Here is an 18,617-nt window from a genome sequence, read left to right as displayed (position 1 = left end):
TCCTATACCTGGTTGGTTAATAGGGATTAATTAATTATTGCGTCGATGATCAGAGCTTTAAATTAGTGTGGATTTATTCGAGCCGAGTTACCTTTTTATTGATTTATTTCAAGAGTAGTTTTTATTCAATTTATTGCATTCTTAGTTTTAATTAATTCTCCTCAATTTTAAGGCGTGGTGGCATCACCGTTTTTATAGATTTAGAGATTTGAATGATTTTTAACTGCTCTCTGTGGGATCGACCCTGCTTACCATTATACTAATTTATTTTGGTAATTCCGCAGGAATTATTTGGTGGTTGGCGACGTCCACCAGAGATAATTGGCGTGCACCTGCGTTGTACATGTCACACTTCCAATTTGATGAAATATCTCCCATGAAGGTCTCCAAACATCGCATAAGATAAATAGTTGTGTCCAATGTATTTCGTTTGTCCGCCCACTTCAACTTGACAATATGTATTTTCGAATTAGCCACAGATTTTGCCTTGATGGTCTCCTCTCTGTAGTTGAGATAATACGCCCACGTTTTTACTGAATTTTACTTATGTTGCCGTCATGATATGTATTTATAGTAACCAAATACCTCATCGTCCTTTGCTGAACCACCATCGTCAGCGGCCGCACTTTTCATTTTCTTTGCAACGGTCATGTCACAAGCAATGTCTCCCTGTTCATCTACATCATCCAGCAGGGACGCTTCCATCCCTGAGCGTGCAGCAGGGACGCTTCCATCGATCACAACATCCTTGGAAAAAAAAATATTAAAATGCATTAAACTAGGTTTAAAATATAAGTTTATTTTAACACAAACATATTTATAACGAATTTGACAGTAACCTAGTAATTTACCTTATCCATCGTGATAGTTTTTTGATTTTTATGATATTATATTCTAAATGTAATGGTTGATTTCTTTAAAAACTACATCCTCAGTCACTTCAGCTGTTGCAGCAACGTCCACTACGCTACCGATGCCTTCACCATTTTCTCCATTGTTTTCAGCAACGATACCACCGATAACATCAACCTTTCACAAAGTATTTTCATATATGTTATAACATTAAACGAACAGGCCATATCAGGAAAGTGAACAGAGGCACACAATTAAAAGAACACCACCATATGCTTGATTCCATCGATAATAGCAAGCTTTCACAAAGTATTTTCAAAGTATATTTTATAACATTAAATGAACAGACCATATCAGAAAAATGAACAGAGGCACACAATTAAACGAACACTACCCTATGCTTGATTCCATCGATAACAACAAGCTTTGACAAATTAACATTAAACTATATTTTATAACATTAAATGAACAGACCACATAAGAAAAATGAACAGATGCACACAAATAAACGAACACCAGCCCATGCTTGATTCCACCGATAACAGCAAGCTTTGACAAAGTAATTTCAAACTATATTTTATAACATTAAACGAACAGACCATTTCAGAAAAGAGAACAGATGCACACAAATAAATGAACACCACCATATGCTTGATTCCACCGATAACACCAAGCTTCGACAAATTAAAAAGAACTATATTTTACAACATTAAACGAACAGACCATTTCAGAAAGACTTCAATTTTTCACAAAAGTTTTTCGATATTCAGCGAAATTCAATTGTTCAAAACATAAAATCCAAAACCTTTTATATTTGAACAAAAAATCCCTAAAACATTACATGGATAGCCAACATCTCACTGCGAAAGACTTCAATTTTTCACAAAAGTGTTTCGATATTCAGCGAAAGTTTTTCGATATTCAATTGTTTAAAACATAAAATCCAAAACCTTTTATATTCGAACAAAAAATCCCTAAAACATTACATGGATAGCCAAAAAAATTCGCAAAAACATAGATATACCCGTTCGATTTCAGCAAAATAAACCATAAACAGAACAATGTTCGAAAATCACAATTCCCTCAGTATTTTTGAACAAGTCGTCGGCGGGATAGGAAAAAAAAAGAACTTGAAATGAAACCTTACCTGGCGGCGTCGAAATCTGCTATAGAGAAACCCTAGCTATTGTGGCAATCGTTGGAGACGAAAGGAAATAGACGCCGGCCGTTCGAATTTCCACTTGGGTAGGAGCAAACTAGGGGTGGCACGGTACGGTATACCTTATTAAATCGACCATACCTTATACCTTACCTTTACCTCCGGTATGAAGAAAATTCATACCTTTACCTTACCTTTACCTACGGTATACCTTAGTTCGGTATACCTTAAGTACGGTATGGAGAATATACAAAACCTTTACCGTACCTTTATTTCGGTATACCTTACCGAATTTCGGTATACCGTACTTTCACGGTATACCGCACTTTAACGGTATACCAAAATAATCGGTATTATCAAAATCGAAAAAATTCAATTGGTATACCGTACTTTATATTCGCATACTTGTATGCATTCATGTAATATATAATAAATTATATAAATGTTATAAGTTACATATAATTTATATGTTAGAAGTAATATTATTTATAATATAATACTAATATTATAACTATGCTATTATATATGTAACTATTATAAGTTAGATGTATAATTTATTGTAAAATAATAATTTTAGTTATATATTATAACTATACTATAATATCAAAATAAATAATTTTATTTTATTGTATAACTTGTACTATATACTATATTTTATTTGTTTTTGTATCATTTGATGATATTTATAAATATATAAGTTATATAGTATATACTATATACTATACAGATGTTATAAGTTATATGAGATTTATAAGTTAGATGTAATCTAAGTTATAATATAATATCAATATTAATTATAGCTATGCTATTATATACATAGATGTTACACGTCAGATGTATAATTTATTGTAGAACAATAATCTTAGTTATATAATATAGAATATTATATTATAACTGTGTTATGATATCAATATAAATAATTCAGTTATATTAAATTATATAACTTACATACTATATTATATTTTATTCACTTTTATATCATTTGATGATATTTATATTCGCATACTTGTATGCATTCATGTAATATATAGTGAATTATATAGATGTTATAAGTTACATATAATTTATATGTTAGACGTAATATTATTTATAATATAATACTAATATTATAACTATGCTATTATATATGTAACTACTTCCTCCGTCCCATTAAAGTTGGCCACATTTCCTTTTTGGGCGTCCCACTAAAGTTGGCCACTTTCTAAAAATGGAAATAATTTAACTTAATTAGATCATTAATTAAGTTACTAATTAAACCCTCAATTATGTTTAAAATAAACACACACACACAAACACACACATAGAGAGCAGAGAGCAGCCGCCTCTCTCTTCTTCTTCTCCGGCGGGATGCCACCCCCATCGCCGCCGCCGCCGCCTTTCGCCCATTCGGCCGTCGCCGCCTCTCTCCCTCTCTCTCGCGTTACAGATCTCGTGATCTCTCTCTCCCTCCCTCTCACCGTCGCATCCTTGGGCGATTTGGGGGATTCGAAGCTCGCCGCCCAAATGCGTGAGATCGTGCGCCGATTTGGGGGCTAGGGCTCGCCTGCGCCGATTTGGGCGAGGTCGTCGTCCTCCCTCTCTCCCTCTATTCTCTTTTAGATCTAACAGATTTGGTTTTTGATTTCTAGTTCGCCTGCGCCGCCGCCTCTCGCCTCTCCGGCCGCCGCCGCCTTTCGTCCTCTCTCTCTCTCTCCCTCTATTCGCCTTCACAGTGTTTGGGGGCAAGATTTGGTTTTTGATTTCTGATTTTTGAGTGGATTTTGAAGGGGTTGGCGGCGGTGGTGGTTGTTGGCGACGGTGGTGGTGGTTGTTGGCAGATTTGAGGGACAGAGGGGGTGGCTGATGAGGGAGACGAGGGGGACAGAGAGAGACGAGGTGGCGGCGACTTCGCTGGAGGAGGGGGTGGCTGATGCCGGCGACTTCGCCGGAGGTGGGTGGCAGTGGATGAAGAAGAAAGTGAAAGGAGGAAGAAATTATTTTAATTAACTCAATAATTTTGATGGGCCCCATTCAATTAAAACATAACACTCCATTTCTTAATCTCCGTGCTGAAACAAACGTAGCCAACTTTAACGGGACGGAGGGAGTATTATAAGTTAGATGTATAATCTATTGTAAAACAATAATTTTAGTTATATATTATAACTATACTATAATATCAAATTAAACAATTTTATTTTATTGTACGACTTATACTATATACTATATTTTATTTATTTTTGTATCATTTGATGATATTTATAAATTCATGTACAATTGTATATATTCACATAATATAGATTATATACATCATTTTATAAAATTTATAAATATTTTTAAAAATATAGACATAAAAATAAATATTATATATTTTAAAACTATAGATTTTGATACGATAAATACCGCGATTTTCGGTATACCAATATATACGGACAACTGCGGTATATCAGAATAAGGTATTGTACCTTATTACCGATATATACGGAATATTAAGGTATACCAGAATAAGGTATGATACCGCATCACCGGTATATGCAGTAATATTCGGTATACCAGTAATACGGTATCATACCATATTCTGGTATATACCTTTAATACGGTATTTATTGATTTTTTCGGTATATACCGCGGTATCGGTATACCCCGGTATTTGGAAAATTCATACCTTTACCTTACCGTAAATCTTCGGTACGGTATCATACCTTACCAAAAAACCCGGTATACCTTAAATTCGGTATTTTGCGGTATTTTACGGTACGGTATGGCCGGTATACCGAGTTTTCGGTATATTTTTCCAGCCCTAGAGCAAACTGGTATGACACGGTTGTGAGGAGTAAATGTCGGACCTACTGTTTTTACTATTTGCAATTTTACCCAATTACCCTAATGTCAATTAAAATATAATTTCGAACGCTTAATATGGTAATTAAAAAATTCAGCATGATTAAATCTGAGCCTTACGATCCATCATTTTTTAGGGATGAGATTTATTCTCTATTCTCTATACATAGGGTTATTCTTTGTTTAACTTGACCCTATATATATATATATATATATATATATATATATAGGTATATAGGGGAGGACTAGGCTACAAATAGCTTTTAGAGTATAAAATAGAAATAGATATACACTATTGATCTACTCAAAATCTAAAGGTTGAGATTTAAATTTAAAAAAATCGTATGTAAATGTATTAATTCTATGTAGAATATATATATGAATTTTATGTTGAACACGTATGAATTCACTGCATAAAGGTATGAATTGCGAAAAATAAATTTTTCGCTACCTTTGGGATTCGAACTCAGGACCTGAATTCATCCAACAAGGTGATGAATTAACCGTAGATCTTAATGATCTAAAGGCTGAAAATGGTTCCTATTTTATACAAAAAAATGTGTTCCTATATATATATATATGATAGAGTTCTATGGAGACCATCAAAAATTCAAAGAACGAAGACCAAATCCTGTGCGTCGATCTTGGTATATCTAAGGGTGATGATTCATCTGGTGAAGATTTGATATTTTCGTTAATTGTCATAGATATAGGCAATCAAATCTTTTATTTATGGAATATTAATTTGATGAAGAGTCTGTTACGTGAAATAATGCATCCACAGAACCTAGTGTTCGTAGAACATACTAATGTTCGTTGATATGTTAGTAAAAAATAAATGAACATACTAATGTTCGTCGATATTTTTGTAAAAAAAATAAATGAACATACTAATATTCGTCGATATTTTCGTAGGAAAATAAATCAACATAATAATGTTCACATATTATGTTCATTGACAGATCAGGTCCCAGAACAGGAAGTTTCGAAATTTTCGGGATTTATTCAACGTGATTCTAGATTTCAGTGGATTTAATCAACCAATATTTAATTACATGAAAAATCAAATTAGAAAATTATATGAATCGTTAGATTAAGCAAGATCGACGCACATGATTTGATCTTTGTTCTCTATCTAGGGGAGTGGTCTCCATAGAAGGTAACCCTATATACATATATATATATATATATATATATATATATATATATATATATATATATATGTAGGGAATGGTTCAAATGAGATCCCTCATATATGGTTAGATCTTATATTGATCTGTAAGGGAATGTAGTATCTTAATTATGGTTGATATTTACCTAGAGGAGGAAAATTTTAACTGGCTTCTAATCTTGGAGGGCGCGAAAATTTTACCGATTTTTCGAATATAGTCACAACAAAAAATTAATTTTTTACCGAGTGAAATTTCCCTCGGTAATATTGTTTACCGAGAGATCACCAATTAAAAGAGCCCGTCGTTAAATTCAATGTCGGTAAAATTATTACCGAGGGAATTATCCATCGCTAACTTTTACGTCAGGTCAAGTGTCGGCTGTGTATTAATTTTACCGAGGGAAAATCCCTCGATAATCACTCGGTAATGTTGTCTCAATTCACCGACGAATATTTCCATCGGTAATTTTCGAACACTTTTTATTAAAATATCGAGGAAGATTTCCCTCGGTAATTTTTTATTTTTTATTAATATTTAATTTTTATTTTTGACATACCTGGTGACGACAATCTGTTTATCAATAAATCCAACCACAATAACATCATTTCATAATCTAAACATAATTTTAATTTCATTCAACATTGTTCAATGTCCAACAATATGTCCATATGTAAATATCATAATAATGTATCAAAAGTTACGAAATAAACTACATCAAAGCTAAATATCATAATAATGTATCAAAGGTTACGAAATAAACTGCATCAAAGCTAAATATCATAATAACGTATCAAAAAGGTACTAAATAAACTACATCAAGGCTAAGGATTGTCGCCTTGTAAGTCTGAACCTCCTGAGCCACTACTCCTCGACTGCTGGGACCTCATGAACTGCTGAAACATCTCAGTAGTTACTCGAAGTGATTCCTCCAATCGGAGTCTATGCTCACGCTCCTCTTGAAGCTGCTGTTGTAGCTCTTCAAATCGAGCATCAACGTGCTGTGAATGGATAGTCTGTGATGTACCACCCACGAGACTCCGTGCAAGGGTACCAGTGCCGAACATCCTCTGCTTCTTTAATATAATATTGTCTTATTCATTATTTTCATATCTCACGAAAAATAACAATCTCACTATAACCTAACTCTCTCTATATATATAAGGTTGGATTAACATAAAAATCCCCCTTTAAAATGAAAACTAAAAATTAATAAGGACCATTGATTACATAAAAGTTGATAAAACATAAAACCTCACTCTAAACTAAAACAATAAATGAGACACAGATTTTATGTGGTTCGGTCATCAAGACCTACATCCACGGGAGTTCTTCGGGGTTTTTTACTATACTTCGAGAGTCTTTACATGTTACAAATGATGAATGAAATATAAGATAGCCCGTTAACTCACTACTAAGCTTCTATTTATAGGCATGGAAAGGAACCCTAAGGCCTTTAAGCCCATCCCCTAGATAATTGGGCCTAAAGCCCCTTAGTACATTAACTTTAGCTTCTGACTTGAGTCTACAGCGCTGAGAGCTCCGTTATCTCTTGACTGCGCAGGTGCTCCGAGTTCTCTTTACTGCGCAAGTGCTTCGAGTTCCTTTTATTATCTCAAGTCTTCGATTAAACCTGCACTGGTTAGCTTTATTTAATAATAATAATAATTTAGGCAAAACATTCATGTATTGTTAAGCACAACGCTGATGAGTATTTTAGCCCTCATCAGCTACTTCCTCCCTAGTCTGGTTGAACGGTATCCTCTTTGTGCTCAATCAGTGGTGCATGGTGTAAAGTCAGCAATGTGCTGCTATCCCTAGTCAACTAAACATACATGATTCCCTGCAACTTATTAGATAAGAACTGTCAATTTTTGAAAAATAGAGAAAATATTTCAGCCCTGCGAATGAACTAAGATAAAAAAATAGGAATTTTTCCTTTTGGTTCTTTGAGCATCATTAAAAATGACAGGAGCTTAAATAACATGTGCTGAGAATAATATAGATAACCTGCGCCGGGGATGACTTAGATGACCTGTGCTGAGGATGACCCAAACAATATGCGATGACTGAGATAACTGAGATAGCTGCGCAAGCTGAGATAACTGAGATAGCTGCACAGGCCGAGATAACTGATATAGCTGAGAAAGCTGCACAGGCTGAGATAACTGAGATAGCTGAGATAGCTGCGCAGGCTGAGATAACTGAGATAGCTACCCTGACTGCGCTGAGATAGCTGCACTAACTGCGCTGAGATAACTGCACTAACTACGCTGAGATAGCTGCACTGACTACGTTGAGATAGCTGCCCTGACTGCACTAACTGCGCTGAGATAACTGCACTGACTGCGCTGAGAAGACCCCGATTCCACATGATTTACTTGTGGAATTTTCCAAATGGTTTACATTCCCTGTGCCGATGTTATGGCCCATGTGCCGATGTTATGGCCCATCCGCAAACGCAACTAAGCTACCATTTAAGGTATTTCCCTCCGCAACACGGTTGAGTTGCCACTTAGGGCTCATCCCTCCGCAACGCGGCTGAGTTGCCACTTAAGGCTCAAATATCCGCATCTGCGGCTGAGTTGCCACCTAGGCTCACATATCCGCATCCGCAGCTGAGTTGCCACTTAAGGCTTAATCTCTGCCAAAGCAAGTTTTCCAGCGCTATAAACCATTGTTCATGCGCTGTAAATTTTCAAGAAGAATACAAATAGTGACATATACCCTACTCCCCCCTTAGTAACATGTGCATGATTAAAATAAACATGTTATGTGTATGCTTTTGATTGGTGTCCCTACTTGCGATACTAGTGACAACGCTGGCATGACTATAGTCACAAAGTAAGATATTCAAATTATATTTTCACCCCTAGCACATATGCAGAAGGTGTGCAGCTTCGTATACTCAGTCAATTCATATTTCAAACTTAGGCACATATGCAGAAGTTGTGCAGCTTCGTACTAGTAAATTCATATGTCAAATCTAGGCACATATATAACTACGGCAAAATAAGGTTATGGGGACGTTTGTATTGGGACACTTACATGGTAAGAGTCCTATTATCATTGTAATGGGACTATCGGTTATAAATGCCTTATATGAAGTGTGAATTTGCACGTATAGACTACCAAGACCTTCATTTTGTAGTCTATATCCTTGTTTCATTGATAAATATAGAATTAAAAATATTTCTTTTTTCTGATCTAAAAAGAAATTTCTAAGAAAAAATTAAAACAAATCAAACCTACCCAAATAAACACTATGCGGTTTCTCACCCCCACAAGTGAAACCTACTCAAAATCAATTCACCCCCAAATTGAAAACCCTCGTCTGCCGCTTAACCCTGCAACCGCTCCGGCGACCAAAATCCCCATCACAAATTCGATCGATCAAAACCTCCGCCGTTCACCATCGAGAGCCAGGCCACCACCGCTCCCTTTCTCTCTAGCTACTCCTCCCTAACGACCTCAACATCATCATTGTTGCCAGACATCTGTTATTGCTTGCCCCATCGTGCTGTAACCACCGATGTTGTCGTCTCTCTCATTGAGACTACTGCACTCTCTCTCTTGGTACTCTTTCCCGGCGACCTCAACATCGTAGCTATTGCTCACAGCCGCCGTCTCCTTAATTGAGAAGATCGTGGTTCACCATTAACAGTTACAGCTCGATCAATCCTCTAGCGGGGACCGATGACTCTTTCTATTGCTTTGGTATGGTGCATTTCTTTTTTGTTTTTCGATTTCTTCTATATGTGATGTACATCTTTCCACTTAACATACTCATAAAGTTGTTCCATTGCATTTAGTTTAGAATTGGATACAATTATTATATGCTACTCGTGGCTATTTGAAAGGTGATGATGATATAGTTGTTTGAATAGTATATTTGTTGCCTTTCCTTCTTAGTAGATTATTCATAGAAAAGCACAAATGCTAAAATCTTCGTTAATTTTAATTTATAGAAAAATATTAAATATTTAATTTTTTTTTATCTAGATCTTTTTGCATCTTTATTTACTTTGGTTCAATAATATTCTCGGTGCACTTGGTATTATACATAGGTATCACCTATATGCTTGAGTTAGTCTTCAATTTTTTTTGTTCAACTTTGTCTTTGATCTTCTGCCCTATTTGGCTCATGACCACAATATATGTAAGAGTTGTAAATTTTGGCGCAGGATTGGTGGTTACAGTTGTGGATCCAAAACTTGGTGATAACATTATTAGCTGTTGTTCAGCTCCGGGCGGAAAGACTCTTTTCATGGCCTCATGTCTAAAGGGCCAAGGTACAATGCTGGAGAATGTGGTAACTGATTTGTTAAAGAAAAATGGTTTCAGAACATAAAAGAAATTTGTAGATTTTATTAACATGACTGCTTACTATGTCTATTTATAATTTAGGACAATCATTTAATTGTACCAATTTGTCTAGATCTTAGGACTAATGCTACGAACAATTTTTTTGCAAAACTAATGATCATATTATCATTGCAAAATATAATACAAGTTTGATCATGGTAAGAACTATATCTTTCAGTAGTGATGTTATCTTGACATTCTTATCGGGTAGCTTAAGTGCAGTTGATGTAAACAAAGGCCGATTGAGAATCCTCAAAGAGACGCCAAGCTGCATGAACTTGATCAAGTTATCTATACCATTCATGCTGATCTTCATGCGCTTGTAAGGGAAATTCTTACTTAAGTAAAACTATTTTTAAAGGAAATGTTAATCATTTTTATTTTTGTGTTCAAATTTTCAGGATAGCAATTGCTTGAAAGGTGATAAAATTCTGCTGGATGCTCCTTGTTCTGGGTTGGGTGTATGTAACAGATCGGTTCCTGCAGTGAATGTATCAGTAAATCTTTTATTTCAGTAGTTCCTTTACTCTGCCGCTAAACTCTAAAACTAAAATCATAATGACCCTTAATTATATAAAAGTAAACCTAGAAACTGAATAAATTAAGATAGCACTTAAATAACTTTAAATAATTCTCTGTTATCTCACTCCAGTTGTATTGCTTTATTCAATTATGATAACCATTATCCCAAACTAAATTTTAGTGTGTCCCTTTTGTACTGTTTAATTACTTGCTTTATTCTTTCTTTGCCTCTTCGTTTCTTTCTTTTCCTAGTATCATCTCTACTTATTTTCTCAATGCACTACTTGGCTGTTATTTATTCATTTCTTTAATACAGAGAGCAGATTTGCGCTAGAATAGGAGATTGGAAGACATGAAAGAACTTATAAATTTGCAAGATACACTTCTTGATTCAGCTTCAAAGTAAGTCTAGCAGTTGCTTAACTTACTTGCACTTCTTTGATTGGCTAAGCATTGTATGTTAAATCTGGTACGAAAATGAATTTGCTGGATTTGAAACAAAATAGATATGATTGGTTCATTTCGGCAATGATAGTGGTAGTGCAGTGAACGATTGATGTGATATGTCTTTATGTTATTTTGACTTTTGTTTCATAATATCTTTGTATGATTCACCTTGTTTCTGTCTGCTGCAGCTACTCCAAGCATTGGATTATTTTATAGTTGTGGAGAGAGAAGGCCAAATTACAGCTTGTTCAGCTCTTACTCACTGGTGCCAATATGTTCTTTGTACATTTGTATTGGGCCATTGGCTGTATAAAAGGGGAACAAGCAGATTGAGTGATTTGATTGCTCTGTTAATTGCTATTTAGAATTGCTTTGATTTTTATCTTGTGGAGGAATTATAAGTGTCTCTGTATGACCATGCAGATTATATTGAGAAAAAGACATCTTTTCTTGGACTTCAAACGCTTTTACTCTCAGGTATCTTCCATCCTCTGTAACTAGGGCGCCATATGCTCAGTTCATTTGCTGTTTGTTATCCTTTACTTGATGAAAAACTTGTAAGTAATTATTGCATGGACATTCAAGTTGATGTCATGTTCTGAAAATTCTTGTCTAAAGCATGTAGGCATATTATTAAATTAATTGGCTTAATTAGTTCTTGATCTTGTTGGAAAATCATCTTTTGCTTGGAACTTATGTAACTTATTCATATTATGCAGGCTTTAGAGGAAGCCATTGTTGAGTTGGATACTTTGGGTGAAGAGTTCTACAAGGATTGTATCGTGATTCGTGAAACTTTGTTACTTGGACACATGATGTAATGTATTGGATTTGAACGTAAATCTTGTAGTATATCTTAGTTTTATTGAATTATTAGTTACATTTCCATGCATCTGTGAAACTTTATTGAAATTTGCAACATTTATAAATACATGCAGCTTTTTTTGGTAATAAATCAACTTGTAGAATGTAATACGAATTGTAGGCAAAATTGGATGTTATATAATAGCATAAGATAAACTGTATTAGGACACTCCTGATCATCCTAAATGAGTTTGCAAGCTTCATTAAACTGTATTAGGACACTCCTGATCGTCCTAAATGAGTTTGCAAGCTTCATGTCATAGGACTTTCTTGAGTGTCCTATTATGGTGAGTGTCCTTTTACACATATAGTGACTAGCGCAAATAGGACTCTCCTAAGGAAAGTCCTATAGTAGTGAAAGTCCTATTATACCATATAATAGGACTCTCATGAAAGTCCTAATAGGTGAATTTTGTTGTAGTGTATGCAGAAGTTGTGCAGCTTACAAGACGTAATTATAATTGCATAAATCCCAGCACAAATAAAATAAATCATGAGTTTTTCTCAAGTGGTAAAGTATAACATTTCCCAAGTCTCACTCATGCTTACATGCTTCGATGAGATACCCTAAGATCATGTAGTGAGAAACTTTAGTTCTGTGAAGTACCAGCTGAATCACCTCTAGTTAGTGGGTTGCCTCTGTGATATTATGACGTGTATCATACTTATTTAGGTATTTTCCCAAAATATGTTTATCGTGTGTTGTAAGGATTCTTAAGCACAAGTGTTAACCCTCGTCAAAAGTAAAGGGCCAAAGGATTTATTTTTCATGTTTTACACTAATTCAATTAAAAGCTATTTAAATGATAGCAAAGTAACAGTGCATCTCTGCTGTAAAATGTACAGAAATAGTTTTAATATGTACAATATACATAATTTCTTTATGCACACTACTATAAAAAAATGCTTAAAGAAAATATATAATAAAAACCTATATTAGATGCATGTTACTTTCTATTATTAATAAATATAGAAAAAATGAAAAAAGTTGCACACAGTGTATATTTAAGTTGCATTTGTTATATTCTGAATCTTTTAATTATTTTTTTAATTTTAGTTAATCTATAAAACTTAATTGCATGAAATATATATTAAAATAAAATAAATAAATAAATAAATAAACCTAAAGTGAATAAATGTTTTAATAAAAAAGAAACGAACTTCATAAAAGTTAATGGAAGGAGAATATTGATATCAAATCCTATATATCAAAAATTTTACAGCACTAATTTTATATAAACTAATATGCATTGTAATGCAAATTTACCAGAATTAATCCATCATAAAATAAAGCGGAAAAAAAGATATTAATAAACGATACGTTGCTCGTTCAATAACATCGGATTCAGAAAAAATATCGAATTCGAAGAAATGATTGACTAATTTCATCCATCATATATATTATTTGAAGAAATGAACGTGATAACATAAATAAATTGAAACTCGTTAATAATGGTACTGCATATTAATTGAATTATAAAATGACTTATTTAACCCTCCTTAAATTATAAGATATATATAATCTCAAAATAGATGGACAAGATTGGTTTTACGTTCTTACAATAAAAAGTGATTTTTATTTGAACTCACATGTATATATGTATACTCTCTCCGTCCACGAAATGAGTTCTCATTTGTGGACGGCACGGGTTTGAAGAAATGTATTGAGTGTAGTGTGGATAGAATAAGGTGTTAATAGGGGAATCTACCCACATCAATAAAATGTCTTGCAAAACTACCCACTTTCAAAGTCAAAGACCGAAAAGCAAGTTTGATGGTGATGGGTTGCTTGGTTTTTTGTGTAAAAGTTGATGATGATGGAAATTGTGTAAGAGTTGTGTAAGAAAACAGTTAAAATTGGTACAAAATGTGAGAAAATGTCAACTCACGTCACTTTCATGCATTATAAGATTAAATAGATTTGCAAATTTTGAATAAATTAGGGGACGCTTGTGTGTTACAAACATTAATACGAAGGCCAAAAAAATCATGAATATGTCAATTCTTAAGAATTTTTTTTTTTTGAAACCAGTGAACCATGTATCCGCCAGTAATTCGTAGCCGGCCGCAGTAGCCGCTGAAGTTTGTGACCGGCGGCTACTAATTACTGGCGGATACTTGTGTTATTCGCTTCAAAAAAAAAAATTGTTCATAATTAACATGATTGTGAATTTTTATCCTTCGTGATTTTTTATTGTTACATATGCACCGTTATTTTTAGATTTTTATTTAATTTTACAAGGGAAAATATGAGAGATAGTGAAATATTTACAGTACAAGAAGTACACATGGATGGGAAATATGAGAGATAGTGAATCTGCCAAAATTTGGATTATAGTGGGGGTAATAACACTCACTTTATGCATGATTTGACTACACATAAAATAATAGACTTGCACATAAAATAATAAGAAATTATATACCAATTATTTGGAAATTCATATATTCGGAAATGAAATAATATTCTATAGCCAAAAAGTACAGTATCCGCCATAAAATTATTTTCTTTATCAGTAGCCGCTAACAAAAAAGGTAGGGCGGCTACTGGGTCCTTTGTACGATTTTCTGGCGGATACTGGGTCTGTGAGGCAGAAAATATTATTTTATGTCAAAATATGTATAATTTTTAATTTTTCAGCTTGTTATGAATGTTTAAATATAACATACGCATTCCTCTTTTGTATTTGTTGTTTTTTTTTTGTTAATTTTTTAGTAAAATATTAAAAGTACATACTGAGAAGGTGACTCTGCAAAAATTTTGGTTGTAGTGAGGCATTAATGCTAATTTTATGCATGTGTGAGGTGACATGCAATAATAGATTGAAGCCGTATTGAATGAACACTACACTTCACGTGAACTTTTTGTAAGGAATCAAGTTTAGTCCTTATAAGGCTGCATTTGTGAATGACCAAAACACAAATTGAAATACTCACCTTGAATTTCAGAAATTCAGGCATACCCTAAAAATTTGAGTGGTTTTGTGCGAGAGCAGGCAATTTGTGTTGAATTTCAGCCCGAAAAGGTGATTCTCCTGTATTGTTTGTATAAATTATAGTTTGCGTGTTTAATCGTATGTTGTTTTTAACGTTGAGAGCATGTTTTACGTTATTTTAATGAATTTCTTTATTATCTGAACTTTAAAAGCATGTTAGGGAAATATTAAACCTGTTTCTAATATAATTGAATGTTTTGAACAAAAAAAACGAAGTATCCGCCAGAATTTCATTAGCCGCCGACCCCACAAGGTCAGCGGCTACTGGTGACGGATAACAATATTCTGGCGGATACTTCATTTTTCGAGCTTATTGTGATGTTTTAAACTTTTTAAGCGTATTTTAATACTATACTTTATGTGGTTTTATAGATGGAATTCGTGAGATACATATATGTGAGATACAACGGAGTCGTCGATGGTATACACTATGTTGGCGGGGCTACGGAGGTCCTTCCCCTCTTAAATGAAACAGTTGCGAGCCTGATATACAGCATCAACAATGTGCTGACAACGCATTCGTTGAGCCCGAACTATCAATTGTATTATTTGGCGACCAATCGATTTGGAAGGGAGACGAAATGCGTAATAAGTGACGACGATGATGTGCAAGGCTTGTTGGAAACTGCCGAATATCCCATGGTGTACGTTGAGCACAACAACGACCCGGTCGAAGAAGCGTACATCCCTACTTTTGATTTTGCCCAGGCTTCGGGATACGGAGATGATGAAGCACAATCTAGTCAGTATGAGACGTCGTATCATGCTCGCGAGAGCGCGCCTCCAACACAGTACTTTTCATGGGATGGGCACCGTTGGACGAATCCGCATGGAATCTGAATGAAATATGCGGGAGTTTCAACCAGGTGCGGACGGATGAAGCCGTGCAACCTGAAGACGAAGCCGAAGAACCTGATGACGATTCTGATTAAGAAGACGAAGAATACGATCCAACGAACGAGTCGGGCACAGATTCTGCCGCCTCTGGGGATTTATTAGACGATGATCTGATAGAGTTCACGGCGACCGAGCGAGCAGGTTGGATCCGACAAAGTAGAACCCGTCACGGAAATCCAACGGACTCGACCGGTGATCTATCTAATTGGATAGTTCCGTTGATTCCAGTGGACGCCACAACTTCGCTCGTTGCTCGCGAGAGTGAGCTGTCCAGAGTTGCTGATTTGGAGAAGAACTCTTTTTACAACAGTAAAGAAGAATTGGTCCTTGCTGTTGGCTTTTGGAATATGAAGCAAGGGGCTGAGGCAAAAGTTGTACGCTCAGATCAGGGACACCTCTATTACAAGTGCAAGCACTCTGATAAGTGCAAGTTCGATGTGCGTGCATCTTGTCACGGCGGAGGGATGTGGGGAGTGCATAAGTTTAAAGAGCACTCTTGCCAAGGGGAATTGGGCATTTTGAAACGAATAAAGGCACATTCGAATGTGGTTGCAGCTTATGTGGAAAAAAGAATACGCGATGACGGAGAGGTCATTAAGCCGAAATCTATTATGGCGGAGTTGTTACGTGAATTTGGCGTCAGAATCAAATATGATGTCGCGCAGCGTGCAAGAAATCTCAGCTTAGAGAAGATATACGGTCGAATTGATGATTCGTTCCTTCTTCTGCCCAAATATTTGTATGCCCTAAGTCAAGCGAATCCAGGCACCGTGATGGATTTGGAAGTAGACGAAAACAACCGGTTCAAACATCTGTTTCTTGCTCTTGCGGCTTCCATCACACCTTTCTTCTTTTCGCTTCGACCAGTGATTGTGGTCGACGGCACACACTTGAAGGGGAAGAACAATGGTATTTTGTTCGTCGCCGTGACAAAAGACGCAAACGAGCAAGTTTTTCCGTTAGCATTTGGTGTCGGGCCGATCGAGAATGATGAGTCATGGAAGTGGTTCCTCTCAAATGTGAGACAAACTTTTGGTCAGCCCGACAACTTACTAGTTGTCTCTGATGCGCATGTCTCCATTGCTAATGCTGTGAAGAGCGAGTTACCAAATGCTACTCACGGTCTTTGCTACTACCACTTGCAGAACAAAATTAAGGGCTACGGGCAAGCTGTTGTTGAGCTTTTTCGCCAGGCTGCATACGCCTACACGGACTCAGAATTTTCACTTGCAATGTCGGCTATGGCTCAATTGAAGCCGGCGGCGTACGGGAAGTTGATGCGCGTAGGCCCTGAGAAGTGGGCACGATCACAAAGTCCGGTGACCCGTTATAGTTTTCTTACATCTAATGCTGCCGAGGCTTTGAATGCCCGTTTGTTGTGGGCCAGACGCCTTCCTATATGCTCCATGCTGGAGGCAATCAGGATGGTTCTGGAGCAGTGGTTCAATGACAGACTTGCGTCTGCGGAAGAGAGCGATGATCTTCTTACTCCAGAGGCAACACAGAAGATAAGTGCGGAGATCTCAAAGAGTCGTCGTTACACTGCGAAGAGGACCTCCGAGAGAAAATACAGGGTTCGTGCTGGTGATCGTCGCTTCATGGTTGACCTTCAAGCGAAGAGCTGCGAATGCAATGAATTCGACCTGGACGGCATGCCGTGTTCTCATGCGATCGCAGCCATTACGTATGCTAAATCTATTTTATTATAAAATTACAGTTATTAGATGCCTAGTAAATATAATCATTCTTTTCGCAGTGAGGCGAAAGAGCCAGTGGAAGATTACGTGGAAGCTTACTACCTGCGGAGTTCACTGGTTCAAACATACTCCGGTCCAGTAAATCACTTGCCTCCCTTAGAGCACTGGGAAATTCCGTTTGAAGTTGCAACTGATATTGTTTTGCCAAACCTTTCTCGGTGACAAGCTGGTCGACCAAGAGAATCTAGAATTCCTTCAGCTGGTGAGAGGCCGACTCAGAGGACTACTACAGCGGATGCATCAAGTAGTCTGGGAAAACGAGCACCCAAAACCTGTAGTCTATGTGGCTCGCCTGGCCACACACGTAGAGCATGCAAGGGTACGGGCTGGGAGCAGTAGTTTAATTTCTTTTTATATTAAATTTCGATGGATATTGATGTTTTTTCATTCCAGTAATTGATGTTCTGAAGTTGGGAGTATTGGATACTGATTGAATAAATTTTGAAGCTATGTCACTTGCATAATATCGATGAACTAGCAAAAACCATGGATTTCTCATTATCCGCCAGTAATTCAGTGTTTAGCACTAGTAGCCGCCCAACAAAAACATCTGCGGCTACTGGGCGCGGATATTTATTTACTGGCGGATACTTAGAATTTTAGCAGTTTTTTGATGTTTTAGAAGCTTTTGTGCAGCCTGATTTGAAATATTTGAAACAGAAAACACACGCCTTTAGTAATGAACAACATGGACATGTCTTAACAATTATGAGTTGAAATTATGAATGAGACTTTGGAGAAGTGAACAATGTTTTATATAAAAGTTTAGTTA

General features: G+C 35.9%; 1 protein-coding gene and 2 long non-coding RNA genes across 4 annotated transcripts; 2 read left to right on the top strand and 1 right to left on the bottom strand.

The window, feature by feature from the left end:
* Window positions 1–328: 328 nt before the first annotated feature.
* On the bottom strand, window positions 329–2,105 carry LOC130986392 (uncharacterized). The gene is made up of 3 exons (XR_009089255.1): window positions 2,000–2,105; window positions 852–1,029; window positions 329–747 (listed from the first exon to the last, which is right to left on the bottom strand). It is a non-coding gene; the product is annotated as an uncharacterized LOC130986392 (long non-coding RNA).
* A 7,146-nt stretch (window positions 2,106–9,251) lies between these two features.
* Window positions 9,252–12,220, top strand: LOC130986384 (uncharacterized). 2 transcript variants are annotated; one of them, XR_009089241.1, is made up of 6 exons: window positions 9,252–9,717; window positions 10,185–10,292; window positions 10,588–10,687; window positions 10,767–11,289; window positions 11,523–11,811; window positions 12,054–12,220. It is a non-coding gene; the product is annotated as an uncharacterized LOC130986384 (long non-coding RNA). The 2 variants fall into 2 exon arrangements; XR_009089240.1 differs by having other exon boundaries at window positions 10,577–10,687.
* A 4,641-nt stretch (window positions 12,221–16,861) lies between these two features.
* LOC131025571 (uncharacterized) lies at window positions 16,862–18,007 on the top strand. The gene is made up of 3 exons (XM_057955369.1): window positions 16,862–17,107; window positions 17,234–17,745; window positions 17,845–18,007. Exons 1-3 carry the CDS (start codon window positions 16,862–16,864, stop codon window positions 18,005–18,007), a joined length of 921 nt encoding a protein of 306 aa, XP_057811352.1.
* Window positions 18,008–18,617: the final 610 nt, after the last annotated feature.

The sequence above is a fragment of the Salvia miltiorrhiza genome, chromosome 5, assembly GCF_028751815.1.
Source record: "Salvia miltiorrhiza cultivar Shanhuang (shh) chromosome 5, IMPLAD_Smil_shh, whole genome shotgun sequence".
In the NCBI taxonomy this organism is placed as follows: domain Eukaryota; kingdom Viridiplantae; phylum Streptophyta; class Magnoliopsida; order Lamiales; family Lamiaceae; genus Salvia; species Salvia miltiorrhiza.
The sequence above is the reverse complement of the archived record's forward strand: the minus strand, read 5'-3'. Positions and strand labels throughout refer to the sequence as shown.